Here is a 17,678-nt window from a genome sequence, read left to right on the forward strand (position 1 = left end):
ACAAAAATAAAAAGACATATTGCCATTCCATTATGTCATTAGAGTGCACATGTGTGCATCCAAGGGAGGCCATGTGCAGCTACGTGCTGTTGTTTACATTCCGTTAGCGTCCAAGGGAGGCCATGTGCTGTTGTTTACATTCCGTTAGCGTCCAAGGGAGGCCATGTGCTGTTGTTTACATTCCGTTAGCGTCCAAGGGAGGCCATGTGCAGCTACATGCTGTTGTTTACTTTCTGTTAAAAAAAGGTCTGCGAACCACCGGCACAGTGATTGTAAACCAGATGTGATGTCAGTCCACATACCAGCTCTGACCGCTTCCAAATGGGATGGCACCGCTTCCAAATGGGATGGCACCGCTTCCAAATGGGATGGTACCGCTTCCAAATGGGATGGCACCGCTTCCAAATGGGATGGCACCGCTTCCAAATGGGATGGTACCGCTTCCGCTTCCGGTTCCTCAATGCTGGATCCGGTTCCTGTGTTTCCTCCGGCTCTGGATCCCAGCCCTGGGCGAAGAGCCCTCTCCCGCTCTTCAGTGAACAGGAAATACATTTTCAGCTCGGGATACCAGTTTCATGGTAGACTAGACCAGTGGACTGGTCTAGAGTATTTCAAACTTTTGCATTGATTTAAAAAAAAAATCGGACTCGTCTTTGCGTTTGTGTGTGTGTTTGTGTTTGTCTGTTAGTTTGAGTGGTTAGGCACCGCTCAAAAAATATATCGTGAAAATATTTCTGTGTGTCACCTTTGTACATCCACCAATAGTAGCCTACAATACAGTGTAATACGAGATATCATTAGTATGAATACTAAATACTAATCGTATGATTTCGATGATAAAAACATTTCTTACATTTTGGTTTCAGAGAGAGAGAGAGAGAGAGAGAATGAAACTTACTGAGGAGGTCCAAATGGTCTTTAATATCAACTGTACTGGCTGGAGTTAGAGAACTCATCTTCACCTGCAGTTTGGACTCCACATACTGGTCTGGAATGAAGGAAGGATAAGGAGAATAAGAACTAACAGCAGTTGTTATTTGTAACAGAGTACTTCTTCCACCACTGAAAACAGTACATACCTATCCTGTACACCTTTAAATCAGGCTGAAAACAGTACATACCTATCCTGTACACCTTTAAATCAGGCTGAAAACAGTACATGCCTATCCTGTACACCTTTAAATCAGGCTGAAAACAGTACATACCTATCCTGTACACCTTTAAATCAGGCTGAAAACAGTACATACCTATCCTGTACACCTTTAAATCAGACTGAAAACAGTACATACCTATCCTGTACACCTTTAAATCAGACTGAAAACAGTACATACCTATCCTGTACACCTTTAAATCAGACTGAAAACAGTACATACCTATCCTGTTCACCTTTAAATCAGACTGAAAACAGTACATACCTATCCTGTACACCTTTAAATCAGGCTGAAAACAGTACATACCTATCCTGTACACCTTTAAATCAGGCTGAAAACAGTACATACCTATCCTGTACACCTTTAAATCAGGTGAAAACAGTACATACCTATCCTGTACACCTTTAAATCAGGCTGAAAACAGTACATACCTATCCTGTACAACTTTAAATCAGGTGTTAAATCAATCAGTTGACATCCCTGTTCCATCTCGTTCTCTTCCGCTGCCAACGTTGGACATCTTTGGGACTCCGAGGCCATCTCTCTTGATACCACAGACCTCTCCTTGTACGGTTCTGCACAATTCCACCCGTAGGGAAAACAAGACACAAACAAAACACCCGTAGTTATCATCCAGCAACATTTAATACCACACATAGAAGAACGCAGTGGTGCTCCAACCTTTTCATGTTAAGCAATGTTTGATTTAAAAAATAAAGATGTGCACAATCTTTCAAAGCCTATATAAGGGCCAGTTAACTGTCTTCCGTGAGAACGGTTTTGGTAGAAGCGGCTTGGACTCCTCATGCATTGAAGGAAGCATGAGGTCAGTCCGTTGCTCTCCCCAGGTTGGCAGAGGGAGTGTATAGCGCTGTGACAAGAATGGGTTACAAAAATCGTGGGATATAAATTTGATACCTGGCGATTCAGTGATTCTGCATGTCGGCGAGAGAGAGAGAGAGAGAGAGAGAGAGAGAACTCACTCCTGATGACTAATCATCACATAATTATTGTGATATCTTGCCATGATCATCACATTAAACGGTGATAAAAGAATAAAAGAAAGCAAGAGAGAGGTTGACACTTACTGAGGTCCAGATGGTCTTTAGATTCCTCTTTTATAGGATTAATTTCCTCTTTTTTGACTGCACTGCAGGCTGGAGAACTCATCTCCACCTTCAGTTTGGACTCCACAGACTGGACTGGAAGAACACGAGAGAATAAGGACTAGGGCTGGCTGAACAATGGAACAATTCCAGCCGACAGATTTGTGGCGCTGGGAGTCAAACTGCATCCCGGAGGGCCAGGTGGACCAGCTGATGAACAAACACCATTTCTGAATGATTGAGACCTCCGTAACATGTCATTGGTTCGACCTCCCGTCAGATCGACCATTACTAACCCTATCTCTAACCTAAACATAACCGCAAGCACGGGAGCAACGCACCCCTCACCAACCTTAATCCGGTCGTTTTAACGCACCCCTCACCAACCTTAATCCGGTCGTCTTAACGCACCCCTCACCAACCTTAATCCGGTCGTTTAACGCACCCCTCACCAACCTTAATCCGGTCGTTTTAACGCACCCCTCACCAACCTTAATCCGGTCGTTTTAACGCACCCCTCACCAACCTTAATCCGGTCGTTTAACGCACCCCTCACCAACCTTAATCCGGTCGTTTTAACGCACCCCTCACCAACCTTAATCCGGTCGTCTTAACGCACCCCTCACCAACCTTAATCCGGTCGTTTTAACGCACCCCTCACCAACCTTAATCCGGTCGTCTTAACGCACCCCTCTCCAACCTTAATCCGGTCGTTTTAACGCACCCCTCACCAACCTTAATCCGGTCGTTTTAACGCACCCCTCACCAACCTTAATCCGGTCGTTTTAACGCACCCCTCACCAATCTTAATCCGGTCGAACTAAGGGGAGGTCGAACCTTAGGGCAGCCCCCTGAGACCTCGGCCCAGGAAATCGTGTAAACTGTATACATTTATTGAGGTATCCGAGGAGCACAGAGCACATTTCTGAACATGCCAGAGTAGCACGAGACTGCCGATCATTGACAGACAGCCTGACAATCAAATCTTGCGATACTGCCGAGACAGGAGCGATACATAGCACTATTTAGATGCCCCAATAAAATGACGCACTGTGCACATCGGAGAAAAACACCGGGGGGAAAAACTGTGATCATAAAACAACCTGTGACAGTCTCCTTCTTTTATATTCCTGAATAACTGAGTTGTGTTTGTTCACAAGCTGGTGTATCTTTGAATTGATTTGTCATTATTGTGACATTATTGACATGACAATCATATATTAGTTAAAAGATGATAAGGTAAAGATATTGAAAGCTGATAAGAAAGACAGAGAGAATGAAGCTTACTGAGGTCCAGATGCTCTTTAGAATCCTGCTCAGTCTTCACCTGCAGTTTGGACTTCAAAAACTTGCCTAAACCTAGTACTGCAATGAAAGAATATAATACGTTTATGGTTAACTTAAAACGCCACTATGTTCAAGATAAAACGTTTCAGCATTGGCTCTGTGCAAGGTAATATAAAGTATATATACATTATACAGTTTATACTAGTAATGGGAGGAAATACTTGTTACTGCTGTCATTATGTTTAATTAGTTTTCTATTTGATTATTTTATTTAGTTTCTGCATTTTTTTCTGACATGTATTTGGGTAAAAGGTATTTCTTTTGGTTTTGAGTAGTTCAGTTCCGTCATTTCCGGCGCTATGCCCATATATGGATTGTTTGCAGCATGGCGCTTATACCAACAGGTTTGTGTGTTAAATTGTAAACTTTACATTGAGACATATTGACATGATATACACACCCATAACACCAGAGGGCGCTCAACGAACCATGTGCAACCCAGATTTGTCACAAACAAAGGGACTAAAATATTTTCGCTCCTATGCCACTAGAGAGAGAGAGAGAGAGAGAGAGAGAGAGAGCAGGAAACTCACTGAGGTTCAAATGGTCTTTAGATTCCTCTTTTATAGGAATCATTTCCTCTTGTTTGACTGCACTGGCTGGAGAACTCTCCTTCTTCTTCTGCAGGCTGGAATCCACAGACTGGTCTGGAATGGAGTGAAGGAAACAGGAGGACTCTGATTTGACAACATGGATTGAAGGTGAAGCAGCGATATTCCAAAGACAGGGCAGTACGTGACGCAAAATACATCATCAAGCTTGGAGAGAAGCAGTGAACCTTGGTAAGAACATTGAACATTATTAATACATCATCAAGCATGGAGAGAAGCAGTGAACCTTGGTAAGAACCTTGAACATTATTGCCCATCGGCGTGCTATATAGAAACGTGTTACTGTCTACTAGCGGTTTACTATGATAACCTGCAACCATCTGGAACATGTGTAATTGTAAACAAGTGTAATTTAACACACTAGAGAGCAAACATGGCTTTCAATTTCTAAGACCGTTTTTTCTTTTCATGCAAAGAGGAGAGAGAAAGCTGCAAATCCCTTTGACCCTAAAAGAATCGGGTACTATTAAAAACAATACATACCCATGTTGTCCATCTCTGCTACAGACAAGCAGCTCAGGTCTCGGGTCCATCTCTCGCCAGAGGAGTCCATCTCTGGATACTGTGGCCGTAATGTGGCGGCCTGTGGAAATAAACAGTAGAGAATGTACTGTAGTAGTATGTACAATGTAGTATCAGACCCGTCTGTACTGAGTGTTGCTGTTTACTTTTTATGCACAGCAACACTCAATAATTACACTATACAAAATATTGCATTGTGGGTTTGAGCTTTTGATATAAATCCAAAAAAAGAAATTACATTTAAAATAAATATTCTTCAGGGGCATGGCATGTGATCTGTAACCTGCACAGCCTTTGTGATCTACTGGTAGATCTACCACCCCTGAAGTAAACGATGCATAGTTAAAATACAAGTCACCCCTGAAGTAAACGATGCATAGTTAAAATACAAGTCACCCCTGAAGTAAACGATGCATAGTTAAAATACAAGTCACCCCTGAAGTAAACGATGCATAGTTAAAATACAAGTCACCCCTGAAGTAAACGATGCATAGTTAAAATACAAGTCATACCGTTGAATCATCGTCCTGGAAGAAGAGCTGGGCGACGCCACACAGACGAGCATCTTTATTCACAGTTAGAAGCAGCGGGGGATGATACTGGTACATCTCCTGGTAACACAGAGGAGAGGGGCAGTGACTGGTACCTTTAACTGGTACTGGTACATCTCCTGGTCAACACAGAGGAGAGGGGCAGTGACTGGTACCTTTAACTGGTACTGGTACATCTCCTGGTAACACAGAGGAGAGGGGCAGTTACTGGTACCTTTAACTGGTACTGGTACATCTCCTGGTAACACAGAGAAGAGGGGCAGTGACTGGTACCTTTAACTGGTACTGGTACATCTCCTGGTAACACAGAGGAGAGGGGCAGTGACTGGTACCTTTAACTGGTACTGGTACATCTCCTGGTAACACAGAGGAGAGGGGCAGTGACTGGTACCTTTAACTGGTAACACAGAGGAGAGGGGCAGTGACTGGTACCTTTAACTGGTACATCTCCTGGTAACACAGAGGAGAGGGGCAGTGACTGGTACCTTTAACTGGTACTGGTACATCTCCTGGTCAACACAGAGGAGAGGGGCAGTGACTGGTACCTTTAACTGGTACTGGTACATCTCCTGGTAACACAGAGGAGAGGGGCAGTGACTGGTACCTTTAACTGGTACTGGTACATCTCCTGGTAACACAGAGGAGAGGGGCAGTGACTGGTACCTTTAACTGGTACATCTCCTGGTAACACAGAGGAGAGGGGCAGTGACTGGTACCTTTAACTGGTACTGGTACATCTCCTGGTAACACAGAGGAGAGGGGCAGTGACTGGTACCTTTAACTGGTACTGGTACATCTCCTGGTCAACACAGAGGAGAGGGGCAGTGACTGGTACCTTTAACTGGTACTGGTACATCTCCTGGTAACACAGAGGAGAGGGGCAGTGACTGGTACCTTTAACTGGTACTGGTACATCTCCTGGTAACACAGAGGAGAGGGGCAGTGACTGGTACCTTTAACTGGTACTGGTACATCTCCTGGTCAACACAGAGGAGAGGGGCAGTGACTGGTACCTTTAACTGGTACTGGTACATCTCCTGGTAACACAGAGGAGAGGGGCAGTGACTGGTACCTTTAACTGGTACTGGTACATCTCCTGGTAACACAGAGGAGAGGGGCAGTGACTGGTACCTTTAACTGGTACTGGTACATCTCCTGGTCAACACAGAGGAGAGGGGCAGTGACTGGTACCTTTAACTGGTACTGGTACATCTCCTGGTAACACAGAGGAGAGGGGCAGTGACTGGTACCTTTAACTGGTACTGGTACATCTCCTGGTAACACAGAGGAGAGGGGCAGTGACTGGTACCTTTAACTGGTAACACAGAGGAGAGGGGCAGTGACTGGTACCTTTAACTGGTACTGGTACATCTCCTGGTAACACAGAGGAGAGGGGCAGTGACTGGTACCTTTAACTGGTACTGGTACATCTCCTGGTAACACAGAGGAGAGGGGCAGTGACTGGTACCTTTAACTGGTACTGGTACATCTCCTGGTAACACAGAGGAGAGGGGCAGTGACTGGTACCTTTAACTGGTAACACAGAGGAGAGGGGCAGTGACTGGTACCTTTAACTGGTACTGGTACATCTCCTGGTAACACAGAGGAGAGGGGCAGTGACTGGTACCTTTAACTGGTACTGGTACATCTCCTGGTAACACAGAGGAGAGGGGCAGTGACTGGTACCTTTAACTGGTACTGGTACATCTCCTGGTAACACAGAGGAGAGGGGCAGTGACTGGTACCTTTAACTGGTACTGGTACATCTCCTGGTAACACAGAGGAGAGGGGCAGTGACTGGTACCTTTAACTGGTACTGGTACATCTCCTGGTAACACAGAGGAGAGGGGCAGTGACTGGTACCTTTAACTGGTAACACAGAGGAGAGGGGCAGTGACTGGGGCTGACTGACGCGACGGACAGATTCCCGGAAACGCTCTCCTCCGCGTCAGTCAGCCGCGGGGGTGGAGCTTCTTTTCCATCCACCAGCTGTCTAAATCGACACGGCACACAACCCGTTACGCGTGCGCTGGATGCGGGCAGCAACCAAAAGCCAGACAGAATGGCTAGGCAAGCCAGACATGCCTACAGTCATTGGGGTTCATTTGGAGGGGCTTCGGTGAGCAGGCCTTAGAGGAAAACACACGCTAAGCCTCAAAGCATTCTGACCGACCACGTACTCTCTGAAGGGTGTGAGCGACCACGTACTCTCTGAAGGGTGCGACCGACCACGTACTCTCTGAAGGGTGCGACCGACCACGTACTCTCTGAAGGGTGCGAGCGACCACGTACTCTCTGAAGGGTGTGAGCGACCACGTACTCTCTGAAGGGTGTGAGCGACCACGTACTCTCTGAAGGGTGTGAGCGACCACGTACTCTCTGAAGGGTGTGAGCGACCACGTACTCTCTGAAGGGTGTGAGCGACCACATACTCTCTGAAGGGTGTGAGCGACCACGTACTCTCTGAAGGGTGTGAGCGACACCACGTACTCTCTGAAGGGTGTGAGCGACCACGTACTCTCTGAAGGGTGTGAGCGACCACGTACTCTCTGAAGGGTGTGAGCGACCACGTACTCTCTGAAGGGTGTGAGCGACCACGTACTCTCTGAAGGGTGTGAGCGACCACGTACTCTCTGAAGGGTGTGAGCGACCACGTACTCTCTGAAGGGTGTTCTGACCGACCACGTACTCTCTGAAGGGTGTGAGCGACCACGTACTCTCTGAAGGGTGTGAGCGACCACGTACTCTCTGAAGGGTGTGAGCGACCACGTACTCTCTGAAGGGTGTGAGCGACCACGTACTCTCTGAAGGGTGTGAGCGACCACGTACTCTCTGAAGGGTGCGAGCGACCACGTACTCTCTGAAGGGTGCGAGCGACCACGTACTCTCTGAAGGGTGTGAGCGACCACGTACTCTCTGAAGGGTGTGAGCGACCACGTACTCTCTGAAGGGTGTGAGCGACCACGTACTCTCTGAAGGGTGTGAGCGACCACGTACTCTCTGAAGGGTGTGAGCGACCACGTACTCTCTGAAGGGTGTGAGCGACCACGTACTCTCTGAAGGGTGCGAGCGACCACGTACTCTCTGAAGGGTGTGAGCGACCACGTACTCTCTGAAGGGTGCGAGCGACCACGTACTCTCTGAAGGGTGTGAGCGACCACGTACTCTCTGAAGGGTGTGAGCGACCACGTACTCTCTGAAGGGTGTGAGCGACCACGTACTCTCTGAAGGGTGCGAGCGACCACGTACTCTCTGAAGGGTGTGAGCGACCACGTACTCTCTGAAGGGTGCGAGCGACCACGTACTCTCTGAAGGGTGTGAGCGACCACGTACTCTCTGAAGGGTGTGAGCGACCACGTACTCTCTGAAGGGTGTGAGCGACCACGTACTCTCTGAAGGGTGTGAGCGACCACGTACTCTCTGAAGGGTGTGAGCGACCACGTACTCTCTGAAGGGTGTGAGCGACCACGTACTCTCTGAAGGGTGCGAGCGACCACGTACTCTCTGAAGGGTGTGAGCGACCACGTACTCTCTGAAGGGTGTGAGCGACCACGTACTCTCTGAAGGGTGTGAGCGACCACGTACTCTCTGAAGGGTGCGAGCGACCACGTACTCTCTGAAGGGTGTGAGCGACCACGTACTCTCTGAAGGGTGCGAGCGACCACGTACTCTCTGAAGGGTGCGAGCGACCACGTACTCTCTGAAGGGTGTGAGCGACCACGTACTCTCTGAAGGGTGTGAGCGACCACGTACTCTCTGAAGGGTGCGAGCGACCACGTACTCTCTGAAGGGTGTGAGCGACCACGTACTCTCTGAAGGGTGTGAGCGACCACGTACTCTCTGAAGGGTGCGAGCGACCACGTACTCTCTGAAGGGTGTGAGCGACCACGTACTCTCTGAAGGGTGTGAGCGACCACGTACTCTCTGAAGGGTGCGAGCGACCACGTACTCTCTGAAGGGTGTGAGCGACCACGTACTCTCTGAAGGGTGTGAGCGACCACGTACTCTCTGAAGGGTGCGAGCGACCACGTACTCTCTGAAGGGTGCGAGCGACCACGTACTCTCTGAAGGGTGTGAGCGACCACGTACTCTCTGAAGGGTGTGAGCGACCACGTACTCTCTGAAGGGTGTGAGCGACCACGTACTCTCTGAAGGGTGTGAGCGACCACGTACTCTCTGAAGGGTGTGAGCGACCACGTACTCTCTGAAGGGTGTGAGCGACCACGTACTCTCTGAAGGGTGCGAGCGACCACGTACTCTCTGAAGGGTGCGAGCGACCACGTACTCTCTGAAGGGTGTGAGCGACCACGTACTCTCTGAAGGGTGCGAGCGACCACGTACTCTCTGAAGGGTGCGAGCGACCACGTACTCTCTGAAGGGTGTGAGCGACCACGTACTCTCTGAAGGGTGCGAGCGACCACGTACTCTCTGAAGGGTGTGAGCGACCACGTACTCTCTGAAGGGTGTGAGCGACCACGTACTCTCTGAAGGGTGTGAGCGACCACGTACTCTCTGAAGGGTGTGAGCGACCACGTACTCTCTGAAGGGTGCGAGCGACCACGTACTCTCTGAAGGGTGTGAGCGACCACGTACTCTCTGAAGGGTGTGAGCGACCACGTACTCTCTGAAGGGTGCGAGCGACCACGTACTCTCTGAAGGGTGCGAGCGACCACGTACTCTCTGAAGGGTGTGAGCGACCACGTACTCTCTGAAGGGTGCGAGCGACCACGTACTCTCTGAAGGGTGTGAGCGACCACGTACTCTCTGAAGGGTGCGAGCGACCACGTACTCTCTGAAGGGTGCGAGCGACCACGTACTCTCTGAAGGGTGTGAGCGACCACGTACTCTCTGAAGGGTGTGAGCGACCACGTACTCTCTGAAGGATGCGAGCGACCACGTACTCTCTGAAGGGTGTGAGCGACCACGTACTCTCTGAAGGGTGCGAGCGACCACGTACTCTCTGAAGGGTGTGAGCGACCACGTACTCTCTGAAGGGTGTGAGCGACCACGTACTCTCTGAAGGGTGTGAGCGACCACGTACTCTCTGAAGGGTGTGAGCGACCACGTACTCTCTGAAGGGTGTGAGCGACCACGTACTCTCTGAAGGGTGCGAGCGACACCACGTACTCTCTGAAGGGTGTGACCGACCACGTACTCTCTGAAGGGTGTGAGCGACCACGTACTCTCTGAAGGGTGCGAGCGACCACGTACTCTCTGAAGGGTGTGAGCGACCACGTACTCTCTGAAGGGTGCGAGCGACCACGTACTCTCTGAAGGGTGCGAGCGACCACGTACTCTCTGAAGGGTGTGAGCGACCACGTACTCTCTGAAGGGTGTGAGCGACCACGTACTCTCTGAAGGGTGTGAGCGACCACGTACTCTCTGAAGGGTGTGAGCGACCACGTACTCTCTGAAGGGTGTGAGCGACCACGTACTCTCTGAAGGGTGTGAGCGACCACGTACTCTCTGAAGGGTGCGAGCGACCACGTACTCTCTGAAGGGTGCGAGCGACCACGTACTCTCTGAAGGGTGTGAGCGACCACGTACTCTCTGAAGGGTGCGAGCGACCACGTACTCTCTGAAGGGTGCGAGCGACCACGTACTCTCTGAAGGGTGTGAGCGACCACGTACTCTCTGAAGGGTGCGAGCGACCACGTACTCTCTGAAGGGTGTGAGCGACCACGTACTCTCTGAAGGGTGTGAGCGACCACGTACTCTCTGAAGGGTGTGAGCGACCACGTACTCTCTGAAGGGTGCGAGCGACCACGTACTCTCTGAAGGGTGTGAGCGACCACGTACTCTCTGAAGGGTGCGAGCGACCACGTACTCTCTGAAGGGTGTGAGCGACCACGTACTCTCTGAAGGGTGCGAGCGACCACGTACTCTCTGAAGGGTGCGAGCGACCACGTACTCTCTGAAGGGTGTGAGCGACCACGTACTCTCTGAAGGGTGTGAGCGACCACGTACTCTCTGAAGGATGCGAGCGACCACGTACTCTCTGAAGGGTGTGAGCGACCACGTACTCTCTGAAGGGTGCGAGCGACCACGTACTCTCTGAAGGGTGTGAGCGACCACGTACTCTCTGAAGGGTGTGAGCGACCACGTACTCTCTGAAGGGTGTGAGCGACCACGTACTCTCTGAAGGGTGTGAGCGACCACGTACTCTCTGAAGGGTGTGAGCGACCACGTACTCTCTGAAGGGTGCGAGCGACACCACGTACTCTCTGAAGGGTGTGACCGACCACGTACTCTCTGAAGGGTGTGAGCGACCACGTACTCTCTGAAGGGTGCGAGCGACCACGTACTCTCTGAAGGGTGCGAGCGACCACGTACTCTCTGAAGGGTGTGAGCGACCACGTACTCTCTGAAGGGTGCGAGCGACCACGTACTCTCTGAAGGGTGTGAGCGACCACGTACTCTCTGAAGGGTGCGAGCGACCACGTACTCTCTGAAGGGTGCGAGCGACCACGTACTCTCTGAAGGGTGTGAGCGACCACGTACTCTCTGAAGGGTGTGAGCGACCACGTACTCTCTGAAGGATGCGAGCGACCACGTACTCTCTGAAGGGTGTGAGCGACCACGTACTCTCTGAAGGGTGCGAGCGACCACGTACTCTCTGAAGGGTGTGAGCGACCACGTACTCTCTGAAGGGTGTGAGCGACCACGTACTCTCTGAAGGGTGTGAGCGACCACGTACTCTCTGAAGGGTGTGAGCGACCACGTACTCTCTGAAGGGTGTGAGCGACCACGTACTCTCTGAAGGGTGCGAGCGACACCACGTACTCTCTGAAGGGTGTGACCGACCACGTACTCTCTGAAGGGTGTGAGCGACCACGTACTCTCTGAAGGGTGCGAGCGACCACGTACTCTCTGAAGGGTGTGAGCGACCACGTACTCTCTGAAGGGTGCGAGCGACCACGTACTCTCTGAAGGGTGCGAGCGACCACGTACTCTCTGAAGGGTGCGAGCGACCACGTACTCTCTGAAGGGTGTGAGCGACCACGTACTCTCTGAAGGGTGTGAGCGACCACGTACTCTCTGAAGGATGCGAGCGACCACGTACTCTCTGAAGGGTGCGAGCGACCACGTACTCTCTGAAGGGTGTGAGCGACCACGTACTCTCTGAAGGGTGCGAGCGACCACGTACTCTCTGAAGGGTGCGAGCGACCACGTACTCTCTGAAGGGTGCGAGCGACCACGTACTCTCTGAAGGGTGTGAGCGACCACGTACTCTCTGAAGGGTGCGAGCGACCACGTACTCTCTGAAGGGTGTGAGCGACCACGTACTCTCTGAAGGGTGTGAGCGACCACGTACTCTCTGAAGGGTGTGAGCGACCACGTACTCTCTGAAGGGTGTGAGCGACCACGTACTCTCTGAAGGGTGTGAGCGACCACGTACTCTCTGAAGGGTGCGAGCGACACCACGTACTCTCTGAAGGGTGTGACCGACCACGTACTCTCTGAAGGGTGTGAGCGACCACGTACTCTCTGAAGGGTGCGAGCGACCACGTACTCTCTGAAGGGTGTGAGCGACCACGTACTCTCTGAAGGGTGCGAGCGACCACGTACTCTCTGAAGGGTGCGAGCGACCACGTACTCTCTGAAGGGTGCGAGCGACCACGTACTCTCTGAAGGGTGTGAGCGACCACGTACTCTCTGAAGGGTGCGAGCGACCACGTACTCTCTGAAGGGTGTGAGCGACCACGTACTCTCTGAAGGGTGTGAGCGACCACGTACTCTCTGAAGGGTGTGAGCGACCACGTACTCTCTGAAGGGTGTGAGCGACCACGTACTCTCTGAAGGGTGTGAGCGACCACGTACTCTCTGAAGGGTGCGAGCGACACCACGTACTCTCTGAAGGGTGTGACCGACCACGTACTCTCTGAAGGGTGTGAGCGACCACGTACTCTCTGAAGGGTGTGAGCGACCACGTACTCTCTGAAGGGTGTGAGCGACCACGTACTCTCTGAAGGGTGCGAGCGACACCACGTACTCTCTGAAGGGTGCGAGCGACCACGTACTCTCTGAAGGGTGCGAGCGACCACGTACTCTCTGAAGGGTGCGAGCGACCACGTACTCTCTGAAGGGTGTGAGCGCCCACGTACTCTCTGAAGGGTGTGAGCGTCCACGTACTCTCTGAAGGGTGTGAGCGTCCACGTACTCTCTGAAGGGTGTGAGCGTCCACGTACTCTCTGAAGGGTGTGAGCGTCCACGTACTCTCTGAAGGGTGTGACCGACCACGTACTCTCTGAAGGGTGTGACCGACCACGTACTCTCTGAAGGGTGTGACCGACCACGTACTCTCTGAAGGGTGTGAGCGACCACGTACTCTCTGAAGGGTGTGACCGACCACGTACTCTCTGAAGGGTGTGAGCGTCCACGTACTCTCTGAAGGGTGCGAGCGACCACGTACTCTCTGAAGGATGCGAGCGACCACGTACTCTCTGAAGGATGCGAGCGACCACGTACTCTCTGAAGGATGCGAGCGACCACGTACTCTCTGAAGGATGCGAGCGACCACGTACTCTCTGAAGGATGCGAGCGACCACGTACTCTCTGAAGGATGCGAGCGACCACGTACTCTCTGAAGGATGCGAGCGACCACGTACTCTCTGAAGGATGCGAGCGACCACGTACTCTCTGAAGGATGCGAGCGACCACGTACTCTCTGAAGGATGCGAGCGACCACGTACTCTCTGAAGGATGCGAGCGACCACGTACTCTCTGAAGGGTGCGAGCGACCACGTACTCTCTGAAGGATGCGAGCGACCACGTACTCTCTGAAGGATGCGAGCGACCACGTACTCTCTGAAGGATGCGAGCGACCACGTACTCTCTGAAGGGTGCGAGCGACCACGTACTCTCTGAAGGGTGCGAGCGACCACGTACTCTCTGAAGGGTGCGAGCGACCACGTACTCTCTGAAGGGTGCGAGCGACCACGTACTCTCTGAAGGGTGCGAGCGACCACGTACTCTCTGAAGGGTGCGAGCGACCACGTACTCTCTGAAGGGTGCGAGCGACCACGTACTCTCTGAAGGGTGCGAGCGACCACGTACTCTCTGAAGGGTGCGAGCGACCGCATGCTTATTCGTGATCTTAAAATGTGACTCTTTTTTAGATACCGCCTGACAGTCATGGCGGATGTTCAGGAGAGGATAGAAAAACTGATTATTATGATGTTTTAATGCAAAATGAGTTAATAGCACCGGCAGATTCGAAATATGAAATAAATGCTTAATCATGTAGCTATAGGTGTAATGTTAGAGACCACAGAAGACATGTAAATATGAAATAAATGCTTAATCATGTAGCTATAGGTGTAATGTTAGAGACCACAGAAGACATGTAAATATGAAATAAATGTTTAAACATGTAGCTATAGGTGTAATGTTAGAGTCCACAGAAGACATGTAAATATGAAATAAATGATTAATCATGTAGCTATAGGTGTAATGTTAGAGACCACAGAAGACATGTAAATATGAAATAAATGTTTAAACATGTAGCTATAGGTGTAATGTTAGAGTCCACAGAAGACATGTAAATATGAAATAAATGCTTAAACATGTAGCTATAGGTGTAATGTTAGAGTCCACAGAAGACATGTAAATATGAAATAAATGCTTAAACATGTAGCTATAGGTGTAATGTTAGAGACCACAGAAGACATGTAAATATGAAATAAAAGCTTAAACATGTAGCTATAGGTGTAATGTTAGAGACCACAGAAGACATGTAAATATGAAAAAAATGCTTAAACATGTAGCTATAGGTGTAATGTTAGAGTCCACAGAAGACATGTAAATATGAAATAAATGCTTAAACATGTAGCTATAGGTGTAATGTTAGAGACCACAGAAGACATGTAAATATGAAATAAATGCTTAATCATGTAGCTATAGGTGTAATGTTAGAGACCACAGAAGACATGTAAATATGAAATAAATGCTTAAACATGTAGCTATAGGTGTAATGTTAGAGACCACAGAAGTGAACATTTCGAGCCTGTTTTCTCAACTCTATGTTTCTCTGCAAGACATTACTCTATAAGCCATATCTCCAAAACTACGGTATGTCAATTTGATTTTGAAGCAAGTGTACAATGACTTATACTGGATCTCTTGTCCACTAGTCCCTTCCTAACATTTTAGTCTAGTTTTTATCTGTTGACAAAATCGACAGTATATTTAGTCATAGTTTTAGTCACCATAGCTGGGTGTCATCCACAGTTTTGTATCGAGTTGTGCTTGTAATGTATCCTATACTGTAATTCTCCAATCTGTTAATAAATACTTCAATCAATCAATCAATGATTAAAATGTATTCCAACTCTGGCAATTCAAATACACTATAGCCTATGGTCCTTTCAAAACAATGGCCAGCAGTTATGACTAATAGTAATTATATTGATGATGAATAGTTATTGCTTTATATAATGTGTTGTTATAAAGCAGAGCATTATATGATTATTATTTATGAGTTATTATAGCCTACCTATTATTATACAGTGGCCTATTATTAAAAATATGTTCTAAACAGTACATGGTTTCCAAACTTCCACATCAAATTTAAAATGTAAAATTAGCCCCAGCGGACCCCCGTTTGAAGAGATATGCCAGGGACCCCCATAAGAGATTTGTACAGCTCTAGCAGAGATCCTCAACCCGTTTAATTCCAAGGACCCTCGGTTTGATTATATGAAATAGACTACGGACCCCCATTTAATTAAATGTCTATCGTTGCGTTGGGACTCCCAATGTATATTGTATAATACAAATCAAAGTTAATTTAACTCAGAGAGTACAAATGGATCCTTTGTATACACTCTAATGGTCCATTTGGTTCCTAATTATCATTTAGCTGGGGACCCCCTGGAACTGTCTCAAGGGCCCCTGGGGGTCCCCGGACCCTTAGAATCTAAATGCATTATAAACATTATATGTGTATGCATTAATTTAGACATGGGGGGGGGGGGGGGGGGCATGGCAAGTCATAACACACACACACACACACATTTATTTCTTATTTTATTTTACTATGTTTTATTTTGAGTTAGTGTTTGTAAACAATTGTAAGTATTGCTGTATGTATAAACAATAAACAATAAACGATAAACACACGCACACACACAACGTCACACACACACACCACACACACACACACACACACACACACAGCAGCGGCAGTAATAACACAGTAGTAACACACACGACTAGCGTTAGCAGCTATGCTACCACACTCTGTTCAGTTACATCTTATTGTTGTGATGTCACAATACAGACGCTGTTCAATGTGCATCCCGGGCACGCATCACGTGACACCGGCACGCCACGAGGGGAAACAAGACGATTTGAGAAGAACTTTACCTGAAATCGGGAGAAAGTTCAACAACAACAAATAAACTTAGACTGAACTAAACTAAACTCCCTCCAGTTCCATTCAAACTCCACTGCTGTTGTTACTCGTTGCCTCTGGACTCAAAGCAGCAGGAACCATTGTCGCCTCCTACTGGTAGCCTACACCATGCACGGTATCTGCTGTTGAAAGAAAGTGATTTTTTTTTGCTATGTTTTTCTTTGTTTTTTATTTTCTTATTTTTTATTTTATTTTACTATATTTACTTATTGTTTATAAGGATCCCCATTAGCTTTTGCCTTGACAGAAGCTATAGTCTTCCTGGGGTCCGACACAGACAAACATTTAACATTTAACATAGGCAATACTTACAATTGTTTACAAAACTAACTCAAAATAAAACATAGTCAAATAAAATATAAAATAAGAAATAAAAACATAGGAGAAATAAGAAACAAAGAAAAACATAGCAAAAAATCACTTTCAACACATTTATACATTTGAATTATTATTTTCCCAGGGTTACTGCAGTATGGTTTACATAAGGTGTTCTTTTAACTTGATTTTAAAGATGAATTTTGTATTTGCATTGGTTATACACTTTGGTAGTGCATTCCAACCTATTTACTGCTCTATAGATAATATAAGATTTAAGAATATTTGTTCTTGGTTTAGGTGCCACCAAAACACCCGAACTGGCTTGTCTAGTCATATGGTTATGTTCATCTCTTACATGTGCTACCTGTTCAAAGAAATACTGTGGTTTTTTGTCCATTAATACATTTCTGAAAAACGTAAGAATACGTGAATGTAATCTATTCTCAACAGTAAGCCATGATAGATTTCTGTGCATTTCTGCAATGTGTGTCCTGTTGGAACACTGGAGAGCTAATCTGGCAGCTTTGTTTTGAGCTATTTGTAATTTATGTATGTATATGTTTTTGTAGCCGATGACCAAATGACTGGGCAATACTCAAGATGTGAAAAAAACAAAAACGAATTATGAGTGCTTTAGTCTATAGTCTAGTCTTGTC

At 48.4% G+C, this 17,678-nt stretch overlaps 1 protein-coding gene across 1 annotated transcript; it reads right to left on the bottom strand.

Moving 5' to 3' along the window:
- Positions 1–1,906: 1,906 nt before the first annotated feature.
- LOC308314661 (uncharacterized protein) lies at positions 1,907–16,686 on the bottom strand (the record flags this gene model as incomplete). The annotated part of the gene is made up of 7 exons (XM_080762293.1): positions 16,656–16,686; positions 5,250–5,348; positions 4,699–4,798; positions 4,138–4,251; positions 3,545–3,622; positions 2,240–2,353; positions 1,907–1,950 (listed from the first exon to the last, which is right to left on the bottom strand). The coding sequence occupies exons 2-7, from the start codon at positions 5,343–5,345 to the stop codon at positions 1,907–1,909; spliced, it is 546 nt and encodes a 181-aa protein (XP_080618419.1). The 5' UTR covers positions 5,346–5,348; positions 16,656–16,686.
- Positions 16,687–17,678: the final 992 nt, after the last annotated feature.

This window comes from Protomyctophum bolini, assembly GCF_963924005.1.
Source record: "Protomyctophum bolini genome assembly, chromosome: 4".
Taxonomy (NCBI): domain Eukaryota; kingdom Metazoa; phylum Chordata; class Actinopteri; order Myctophiformes; family Myctophidae; genus Protomyctophum; species Protomyctophum bolini.